Source organism: Sceloporus occidentalis, unplaced genomic scaffold (genome assembly GCF_023333645.1).
Source record: "Sceloporus occidentalis isolate IW3139 unplaced genomic scaffold, rSceOcc1.0.p SCAF_9, whole genome shotgun sequence".
In the NCBI taxonomy this organism is placed as follows: domain Eukaryota; kingdom Metazoa; phylum Chordata; class Lepidosauria; order Squamata; family Phrynosomatidae; genus Sceloporus; species Sceloporus occidentalis.
The window spans coordinates 42,036,730-42,047,941 of record NW_028316989.1 but is presented as its reverse complement, the minus strand read 5'-3'; the positions used below and the strand labels follow the sequence as shown (position 1 = coordinate 42,047,941).

At 43.2% G+C, this 11,212-nt stretch overlaps 1 protein-coding gene across 1 annotated transcript; it reads right to left on the bottom strand.

The window, feature by feature from the left end:
• Positions 1–2,195: 2,195 nt before the first annotated feature.
• On the bottom strand, positions 2,196–10,942 carry LOC149307400 (peroxisomal membrane protein 11A-like). The gene is made up of 3 exons (XM_089539092.1): positions 10,883–10,942; positions 6,603–6,718; positions 2,196–5,242 (listed from the first exon to the last, which is right to left on the bottom strand). Exons 1-3 carry the CDS (start codon positions 10,936–10,938, stop codon positions 4,695–4,697), a joined length of 720 nt encoding a protein of 239 aa, XP_089395218.1. The 5' UTR covers positions 10,939–10,942; the 3' UTR covers positions 2,196–4,694.
• Positions 10,943–11,212: the final 270 nt, after the last annotated feature.

Here is an 11,212-nt window from a genome sequence, read left to right as displayed (position 1 = left end):
ACCACAAAGTGTCTTCTACATAAACAGAACACTGTTCTGGCAGGGCTTTCGCATGATCCAGCGCTCATAATGAAAGCCTTTTCTGGAAACACTGCAGAACAACAAAACCAAAATGCTTTAGAGACCATTTCCTCCAGATCTTCAAAAGCACCTAAAACTTCATGTAACCTTTTTAGTTAAATGTTTGTCTATTTATACAGATGTCTTATGTACTTGACGTCTTTATAATAAAAATCCAAATAAAAAAGCACCTGAAACTTCAAAATGTTTACATTAATGCAAATCATCTCATCCGAAGCTCAGTGTTGGCACAGCCTGTTTTCTTTTTTTGCTGTGCTTCTTCTCCCCTCGATTTGGGATTGCTGCAAATGTAGGCAAAAAAGCAAAGAAGCTGTAATGAAACGGAAACTCTTGGGAATGAGTGGGTGCTCTCTCCAGGCAAAGGGCAGCAGCCACTCCAGAGCAGTGGCCTGAATACTTGGCAAGACATGCAAGGTTGGCATAGGCTAGATTTAGTACTTGAAAAGAAAAAGGCACAGCACAATTGCTCCTTGTCCCAGATTGAAGAGGGGATTCAATGTGGCTGTTTGCATTTACAGATTAATGTAATACATACCCCCTGATTCTTTGATTGTGCAAATGTCAGAGAAAAGCAATGGCAATAGCAAGTACATTTCTATACTGCTCCCTAAGTGGTTTACAAAGTGTAAGCAGTGGCAGTCACAGTCATGCTGAGTGTCCTAAATACTACCCCAAACTACTTGGATGTGGTGAAGGATCCTATCCCATAGCTAATGTTGTGGTAAGATTCAACTGCTGGTCCACTTGCTCCTGCACCAGAAATTGACAGACGGGTACCACCTTGTGCAGCAGCTGCCTCCAGAATCTCTTACTGAGCATATGGGGCAAAACACATTGCAGAAATCATCCAGTTTGACACCACTTTATTGTGGATTATTATTTCTGCAGTTTGATTTGGCCCTATGTAAACAGCAAAGCAGAGGGGAAAGCGGGGAGCAGATAAGTCTGTCTCGCTAGATGCCATCCAACATATTAAGAAAAAGCATATATCTGTAAGTAGAGAGATCTTGTGGTACCTTTCTGATTAAGTGAAAGAAGTTGGCAGCGTGAACTTTTATAGACTTAAGTCTGCTTGCTCAGATGCAATTTCTTCCTTTCAGTCAGTCTCAAAAGCACTACAAGATCGCTCTACATACTGATTCTACAGAATAATATGGCTATCTCTTTGAATTCTACCATCATAAATCTGTACGTTTGGCCACAAAAATGGAAATCATAAAAAAGCAGAGGCTGGTAAATTAAAACAATTGCTTGGATACATTTTGGGAAAAGCTCTCAAATTGTCTCTAGAAGGCTCAAAATATTTTTGTTGACTTGTGCAAGGCTTACCAGACCTTGTTCTTTCATTTTACATGAGAACATTGTTAATTTTGACTAAACAGTCTACTAAAACATGTTGAACTGCTCTTCTTTTTTGGGTGTCTGTATCTCTATCCATATTATTTCTGCCTTTGGTATCAAAGCTTCTGTTAAAGACATTATGGCCAGGAACATATCCACTTCATTAACAGAGGTATACCTGTATTCAAATTCAGTCTTGTACCAGATGGCTCTTTTGATATACCGGCTTGTCACATCTACTTTGAAAAATCCCTAAAATCCACCTGGAGCAAAAGACATAAACTTAGAATGAAAGCACAAGATGTCTCTGTGATTCATACACCTAAGACATTAATTTGTAAATGCAAACATGTGATTCTTACATATAAGGCTATCTTTTCAGTACCAAAAGTGAAGTGAGCTCACACTCCTTTCACGAGATTCCTTCACTTCAGCAGTTTAATTTTACTGGAAAATGTTATTCCAAAGTCAATATCTTGCAAATCTATTGCAATTCATCCATATATCTACCAGCCGATACTTTCTACATCAAGCACATCCCTGTTTTACAGAATGATATCCTTGTTGAGTCTCTAATAGCAGCAGGATAAAGCTTCAGAGCTGAACTGGAAACACTGATCACAAAGCGCCATTCATGCTCTCCCCACATTTATAAAATAAAGCAAGCACCCATTTCTCCATTAACAATCTTCCTTCTAGGCTGTGCAAACCAAATACAGATGCAAACTGCAACTGAAAAGTTTATAACTATTTTTTATTTTTTCTTCAAAGATGAAAAAGACAGCAGCTTTTATTCCAAACATTCAAACTTTTAGAGGTTTTTTTATTATATATATATCAAAAGATTAAAAGGCACATATTCAAGTCTTCCTCTGTCCCATCCACAAACGATTTCAAGTTGATTTCATATCCTTAGCAGTACCATTACCCAAAATGGGGCTTTCAATAGTATCCCTGCAACATTTTAGTGTGTTAAACCAGAACTCTTAAATGCTAGGTGTGGAAATATAACTGAAAGGAGCAAGACTTTAGTTTTGTGAAACAGATTTAGAGCTGTTGCCTATACCAGCCTTCTGGCTTTGGCTATTCTGGATGATAAGAGTCGTAGTACAATACATATGGAAGGCAGCAGACTTTTAAAGACAGGGCTTAGCTACAGGTGTCGCCCAAAATGTATGTGTCATGTGCCTTCAAGTCATTTCCAACTTATGGTGACACTATCATGAGGTTTTCTTGGCCTTATTTGTTCAGAGGAGGTTTGCCATTGCTTTCGCCTTAAGCTGAGAGCATGTGGCTTGACCAAGGTCACCAGTGGGATCCATGGCCAAGCTAGGAATCGAACCCTGGTCTCTAGAGACATGACAAAAATATTAATGAGGAACCTGTGGCTGTATTCCCATTTCCATCAGCCCCAGACAGCCACACCAATCAGGAGGGATGATAGGAGATGTAGTTCAACCTTTGGAAGGTCACAGGTAGGCTAAGCTGCATCCATTTCCTTATTTTGTCTGCATATCCATATTGTTGTTGTTTGCCTTCAAGTCGTTTCTGACTTATGGCGACCCTAAGGTGAGCTTATCATGGGGTTTTCTTGGCAAGATTTGTTCAGAGGTTTGCCACTGCCTTCCCCTGAGGCTGAGAGAGTGTGAATGGCCCAAGGTCACCCAATGGGTTTTGTGGCAGAGCAGGGAATCAAACCCTGGTCTCCAGTTGCAGTCCAATGCTCACACCACTACACCATGCTGGCTCTCACATCCTACCTCTAAAAAATAAAATAAAACACACATTATTGTTACTTTTAATGTATTTTTTCCAATCTCTGGGTTCTGGATAAACAATCTAAGGGTTTAGCAAACTGGAGTCCATTGATTATCTTTTTAAAGTAATGAGGACAACATTGCCCCTTTTACATATTTTAATGATATTAATAATAGGGTGTTTGTTCTTTGCACAGTTTACTTTGTTTCAGGAAGGTTATTAGGGGATTTGGCTTTGGCCACTGTGCAATATGTTTAGTGGTTTTCTTTTTTTCTTGAAGTCGAAGGTCATGAAAGCCTCCAACTTCACACATTAACAATGCTTTATTATTTTGCAGCACTGCAGCAAATGCGTTCAGGAGTTATGTAAACAAGGAGTGAACTATGCCTAATAAATTATCAAGAAGCCTTTTCACATGTATGGGTTTGCCTCTTTCTCCGCTCTGCAGTCTCAACATGGATTGCATGTGCTCTTGTGCTCTACTTGTATCTGTAATTTAATTCATTTTCATTTTAAAAAAAGTACCTTTCATGCAACTGTAAACTGCAGTAATGGCCAGTAGCTGACTGGAAGACTTCTAAGAGTTGTAGTCCAAAAAGTAACTTTTCCAAGCAATGTCAAACACAGATCATTAAACTCTGTAAGTCACATCACTCTCTCCTGGCACATATTGGTCCATTCTTGTAGAAAACAAGGAATAAGACAAAAAGAGAAAAATCCAGACTATGAATCTTCATCACTACTGGATAATAAAAACCCGCAGGCCTTTGGATGTTGAGCTGTAACTTGAAACATTTATCTCCCTGGATAGAGCCTGTTTGAGATTGAAAATCTAAATGTTACTAAATGCACTTTGCCCATGGCCCATATGATAATCTTGCTTTACCCAGGGCAAAACAACTCCTGCATTTAAAAAAAAATAACCCAAAGGATATTTTTTGACTGGAAGCAACAACAGGGTAAAAGATGGCTAGAGACAAAGCAGTTTTTATAAAGCTTCATCTCTCCTAAGGGAACGTCTCTCTTTTGTTCCACTATTGCCTCGAGTCAAATCTGGTGTTGCAAGTTTTAAAAAACCCACAGACATACCCCTTGCAAAACAGGGTCAGAGGCAAACATTTGCAAAGACTGAGAAGTGTTCTCATTTTCAGAGTAACCTGAAAAACAGCACTAACAAACCGCATGCAGCCAAAGGCACATAAGGTACAATGATTTTCTATGTAGTGGCACGTCACATATTCCTATACTCAGGAACTGATCTTGAAACCAGTGATAGATCTGTACAGTTTTGCTTTCTTTTGCTGGAGAATTGAAAGGGGTTTTTGCTCAATTTATTACAAGCCACCATCAGTGACCACCATCAGTGACCACTGATGTCCAATGCCCTGTCATCACAGTATTACCTCTGAGCAACTGAATCCAATGGAAAGAATAAGCTTGAGAAAGAAAGCTCATTAAGCTCAATATGCACATGGCTCTTCTGCAAAATGGAAACCCTCAGAGAAGATCCAAAGTCAATGCTTCAATTTAAGATGTGGCCTGGCGACTGTGAGGATTCCTACTAGGGAGGAGATAAGACCACAGAGCCCAATGATTCCAGGGTTGGCCTTGTAAATGCCCAGCCTGTCCAAAGGACTGGAGAGATCACAAAGGTTCTTCACTGTGTCAAGCAGTAGAGGAGGATGCTTCCTTAGAGTGAGGTAGAGAAACAGGAGAAATGGCAGCAGCCCATCATCTGCGTCATGTTGGCAAGGAGAGGAGTCCTCCTCAGGCTTCTGCGTTCGTGCCGTATGCTCCATGCGCCAGCAGAGCTGGTACACGTCCTCAGCCAGGTTCACCATCAGGGAATAGTAGTAACACCTGGTAGCCCAGTTGCGCCACTTCTTCTTGTCAATATCCGAGAAGAGCCCCACGCTTTTCACCCACAGGACGGTGTCGCAGATGAAGTAGAGAGCACGGTTCAAGTTGGAGGCAATCAGGCAGAAGCGGGGGATTACGTCAGGCAGCTGGGTGGCCTGCCTTGCTGCCACGATGGCATGGACCGTGTTGCCAAGCCGGAACACTGCAAAGAGCACACCGTTATTACGATGAGTTTATGGCGGCCAAGAGACCCATGGGAGTGATTGGAAATATTAAAAAGGCATCTTAATTAATTAATTTCTATGTCACCTTTTCCCAGGGAGGGACCCAAGGCAGTTCACAAACAAAACAATTTAAAACTTCAAAAACAAAAACAAATTAATTAATACATATATGATTTAATCATCCTTAGGCAAAACACACACAGATATACATAGAGAGAGAGCGAGAGCTGGAGAATGGCTTATAAAGTAGTCAGAGTTGTAATGGTTCAGGAGTAGAATGACCAAAAATAAAGGTTTTTTGCAGCTTGGTCCTCGACAGCCCCTCTCAAAACCAGCGGCAAACATTTGGATCAAACCTCAAAGCCTTCATTCTTTTGAGAAGACGCCTTCTTTTTTTGAGCAGACCTCTTACCTCCCTAGAGGCCCAGTGACTCAATGTGGCACTGCAGGTTACAGACAGATTTCAATTAACGAATCAATTAAAAATACAACAAGACTGAAATTGGCACCCTAAGCATCCTCTTACTATACATGCCAAATTTCAAATAACTTCACGATCTTGGAGCTATGCCAGGCAGGAAAGGAGGCAGACAGATGCACACACCTACTTTTATTGCTATATACAAACTTTGGTAGACTACACCTTACTTCACCAAATGCTTCCATGAAAGTTTATGCTATAATTAGCACATTATATTTCCACCCAACATTTCACACATGAAACCTGGGACATATATAGCCAAGCAACATCACAGTGTGGTCAAGGTTGCCAAAAATATTAATGAGGAAGAACACACAAGATAGGAGCGGCTGCAACAATTTGATTTTGCCTAAGCCTTCTGAGAGAGGCAAGACTCTGCTCACACTCTCCCTTTAAGTTATTTCTTTGATTTATAGATGACTTTTATCCCAAGTGGATGTAAACTACTTTTGCACTTTGAACACAGTTTGCAGCAATAGCTGAGGACAAAGTATGAAAGTGGAAGGTGAAACAGAAACTAGGACATTTTTAAAACAGCTGAAAGAGTGGGATGGCAGTGGATTAACTGGGACTGACCCTAACAAACCCAGACACTTGGAGGGTGCATTGTTAATCTAAGTGCTCCAACACTCTATTTTTGCCACAACAGACTAACCCAGTGGTACCTATGGAAATTAACACATATGTACCATTATTATTATTATTACAACAACTACTACCACTGGTGATTGTTAGAGACACATTTTGTGTGCACATTCTGCAGCTAAGCTCAGATCCCTTACACACTCCCTCACTCCTGGCAATAGGAGGCCTGAGAGTCTCTTGTTTTGTATCTCTGTTGAAAGCAAAATACTTACATTTGCGGCCTGAGCTCATGTTCGATTCCAGGCGTTTGAGCTTCGTGACCACTTGCTCTTGGCCAGGCTTGTGTTCTAACATATAGCTAAGCAGCATGCATGAATACTGAGTAGCTCTGCAAAAGGGAGGAAAAACATAAGCAACACTGTTCATTTCGCAGGCAAGGCAGGCTGTTCACAATGGGAGAAAAGAATCGCGTCTTCTCCAAATGAGGAGAGAGAGAATACATCTATGCAGGCTGCATTAAAAAAAAAGTAGGCAATTTCTTACACCATTGCCTTGTATAAGTTTCTTGCTCAATTGTAGGTGGCAACTCAGGCAGCACAATGCACAGGTAAGCAAATATTATAGCAGGTTGCTCCAGAGAAAGAGTAACCCTTTGCAAAATGTATGTTAGTTTGCAACACTGAGGGTTTCTAATTAAAGAGTCCTCAACATTTCCAAAGAACTTGGTGCCTTCATTTTATCTTCTTTTCTTCTTTTTCAATGGAGGAATCCTACCTTTCTGGATGAGCAAGATCTATTGTTGCAGATGCTGCCAAATCCAGAGTTCTGCTGGGCTTGCACAAACCCAAACAGAAGGGATGTGATAGCAGTGATAACGTCTCCCCCCAGTAACTCCTTCTGGCTTGTTTTTAAGCCTTGGGAATTCTTTAATTTCCCCTTCCCATTGGCAACAGCATTTTAAAAACTCAGATGAAGGAATATCAAGGGAACAGCTTTGGGTCCAACTGATCCACAGCTTCCGGATCTGCTCCCACTTGATCTTCCTTCCATCAGGAGAAAGGATGGAGGTGTTGGTTATCTATCACTCCAATGAGGAAGCCTCTGATGCTAGATTTCTGTCTATGGGGAGGGAACTCTGAAATGCCCTATGGCTCTGCCATACCCTCCCTGGCATCAGAGGATTTTACCCCTAGACAATAAAACTCTTTTCATACCCTCTTGTTATCTCAAATTTGCACACGCTTGTTCACTTTAAACAAACAAAAGCTGACACCAACACAAGAAGAAATAGTGGGCTTCTTGGAGAGATCAGAGAAGTTAATTCTTTGGATCACAACTCTCAGATTACATGTTCACATGCCATGCTGGCTGGGGAGCTGCAGGGCTCCAAAAGTAACTTTCCCAAGCTACTCAGGTTCAGGCACTTCCTCTGTTAAATGCCCTAGCTGGGTAGCTTGCACCTGCTCCTCTGGCTGGCCAAGGAAAGACCCTCTGTTCTTTCAGTAGTCTGGTGCTTCTCTATGCTTGGCGTAAACTACGCTCCTCCAGAAGCCTGCTTGGAGTAGTGTTGTGGAACCAAGACGCACAGGGTCAGAGCCCTTATGATGCCCTGCCACCACTGCGCTTGTCTGCAATGCCCACAGCAGCAAACAAGGAAAGGCATATTCCAACAATAGCTTGTTGCCACCTATCCCTTGTAATGCCAAGTATTTTGGAGCAGGCTTGGTCCTGAATGGGCAATTCAGGCTCTTTAGTTTTACATAATGCCTCCTCTTTAATTGAGATGAAAACTACTGGAGAAAATTTGGGGATCTGGCTCAATGACAGCTACACAAAGAAGATCAGGAGTTTACCCCACAAATATCCCGGATATCGTGTAAATATGTGAAACTATTTCACATGACATCACACGAAACCCGCCATTAAGTTGGTCACAAAGAAGCATTAATGTGCATCTTTTTACTTTTGGGATTTCAGCGACAATGCATTTCTGATATCACTTTATTTGCACATCTGGGTGTGATAATCATTTGTGTAACTATGTGCCATTTTCGCTTTATTTGCAGGATGCTTTAAATGTGCTTTAGTCTCTCTTTAATGCTGAAATTAGCCCCAGTGTGATAAACTTCTTGGACTCTCCTTGTGGGAATAGCTATGGAAATGTTCATGATGAGCACCTATGCTTCAATACTTACTGCCCACTTGGTTTCTCTATTGGGCACCCCACCCCTGTTTTCCAGTTTACTCATTCAGCTGCATGCAATTCCTTCTCGCCCGTGGAGACTAAACACAGGGCTGGGGTAACTAGTAGGAAAAGACTGCATTTACTTTGCATCTATGGCAAATAAAAGTACAGTGGTCCCTTGGCATCCGCTGGGGTTTGGTTCCAGGACCCCGCTGTGGATACCAAAATCCCTGGATGCTCAAGTCCCATCAAATACAATGGCATAGTAAAATGGTGTCCTTTATATAAAATGGCAAAACGAACGTTTGCTTTTGGGAACTTATATAGTTTTGAACTATTTTCAAGCCATGGATGCTTGAATCTGTGGATAAAAAAAAATCAGTGGATATGGAGGACTGACTGTATCAGGTAATTTTCATAGTACAGTGCAATATTGTACTAATTAGCAAACCTTTTGATCCTCCAGATGTTCTGGCCTAGAATTCACATCTGTCCACAGAGTACTGCTGATGGTAAGCTACTCCTAGAGCTGTTATCCAAAACATATCATGGGCTAAAATGTCCTTAGATTGTTAACTGCTCTCCAGGACATCAGACAGGGCGATTTCCAACAATATGAGAGGCAGCACAGTGCAGTGGTTTGAGCACTGGGCCACAACTCTGAAGACCAGGGTTCAAATCTCCACTTGACCATAGAAACCCACTGGATGACCCTGGTCAAGTCACACTCTCTCAGCCTCAGAGGAAGGTGAAGTCCAACCTCCTCTGAACAAATCTTGCCAAGAAAACGCCAAGGCCTTAGGGTTGCCAGAAGTTGGAAACAACTTGAAGGCACCCAACAGCAAATTTCCAAAGATATTTGCAGATGCCAGGGAGCGATTCCAGGAAATCCTGCATGAAAAAGAGGTGTCCAGCCAATGAGTTCTCTCTCTCACTCTTTCTTTGTGTGTACACAATCTTATTCCTCTGGTTATTAGAAACAATATTAGGGTCACACAATACACACACACACCTCTCTTCTAGGGCAGCATTCTCTGAAGATGCCAGACGCTGGTGAAACGTCAGGAATAAACTCATCTAGAACATGGCCACATAGCCCCAAAAACCCACAAAAACCTATAACATTAGGATTCCTGCATTTCTGGCACAACTGACTGAGAGGCCACTGAACGTGATTTGAAAACAGTGGCAAAGTGATGAGCATCATGCTTATGCATGTGTGAAGCCATGAGACACAATAGCCAAGCAATGGGAGCATGAACAGCCAGGGACCAGGACTACTATGATTGCTTTAGACAGGAATGGGGAATAGACACAGCTAGGATTGCAGCTTCCATCATTCCTAGTGAGGGTGAGAAATGATGGGAATTGCAGTCCAGCAGCAGCATCTGGAGGCCATATGCCCTTCACTCCTGGTTTAAGGCACACAGATCCATTTGCTTACCTCCAATCTATATTAGTTTTGCCTCTTCCACAAGTAGCATTTCAACTGTATGCGCCTTCGGATAGAGACCTTTTTTATTACACTGTAGATCATGACTGTTGGCGCTGTGTCTCTTTGTCTGTCTTTGTCTGCATTGCGGAAACAATCCAGTCTGACACCACTTTAACTACCCTGGCTCAATGCTATGTAATTCTGGGAACTGTAGTTCACGGAGACATTCAGCCCTCTCTATCAGAGAGCCCTGGCGTCACAATGAACTACAGTTCCCAGGATTCCCTAGCACTGATCCAGGGCAGTTAAAGCGGTCTCAAAGTGGATTATTTCTTTAGTGCGGATGCAGCCTCATCCAGAGATGAACCAGGCAGCATTGAGTCCAATGGTTTCCAGAGCATGACTGAGCATCTCCCTGCGGAGAGGTTGGGAAACTCCCGTCCACTTGCCTCTGGCAATGAATTGGGAAACTTTCTAGATCTGTAGGTGTTTGGATTCTGGGGATCAGGGTTCGAATCCTGGCTCGGCTATGCAAACTGACTGGGTGACCCTGGGCAAGTCACGCTCTCTCAGCCTCATCTGGAGGCAAAGGCAACCCCCACTGAAGAAACCTTCCAAAAGACCCAGTGATAGGTTTGCCTTAGGGCGAGTCACACTCTCTCAGCCTCATCTGGAGGCAAAGAAACCTGCCAACACCCAATGATAGGTTCCTTTGAGGGCGACCTGAGGCAAGGCACACTCTCTCAGCCTCACATGACGTCACAGATAACCCCCTTGAAGAAACCTGCCCAAATGACCCAGTGAAAGGTTCGCTTTTAAGGCAAGCCACACTCTCTCAGCCCCATTTGGAGGCAAGGGCATCCTCCCCCGAAGACACCCTCCAACGAAACCCCCTGAGAAGAGGCTCGTCATGCAGCCCAGCCCGCCCTCACCGGAAGATCCGCTCCCGACCCTGAGTCTGGTTGCTGAAGCGCACGAACGCCTCCATCCCGCCCCGCTGAGAGCCAGCCGGAACTCGCGCAGAAGGAGACTTTGGAACTCTGCCTGGCTGGGCAGGGGGCGTGGCAGGCCTTGGACACGCCCCACGCTCAGCCCATTGGACCGAGGGCTCCCTGGGGCGTGGCCATGCCCTCTGCTCAGTCCATTAGACCAAGGGTTCATGGGCGTGGCTAAGGTTTACCACGCCCCCTGCTCAGCCCATTGGACGAGTGCTGCCGTGCCCTCTGCTCAGTCCATTAGACCAAGGTTTGCCCCGCCTCCTA

Bases quoted from the DNA above. Each gene is read 5' to 3' on its own strand.
- LOC149307400 (XM_089539092.1), bottom strand. From the start codon at position 10,938: ATGGAGGCGTTCGTGCGCTTCAGCAACCAGACTCAGGGTCGGGAGCGG. The intron at 6,719-10,882 runs GTGAGGGCGGGC...TCCCTTTTGCAG, and splicing joins GGTCGGGAGCGGATCTTCCG to AGCTACTCAGTATTCATGCA. The intron at 5,243-6,602 runs GTAAGTATTTTG...TGCTCTTTGCAG, and splicing joins CATGAGCTCAGGCCGCAAAT to TGTTCCGGCTTGGCAACACG.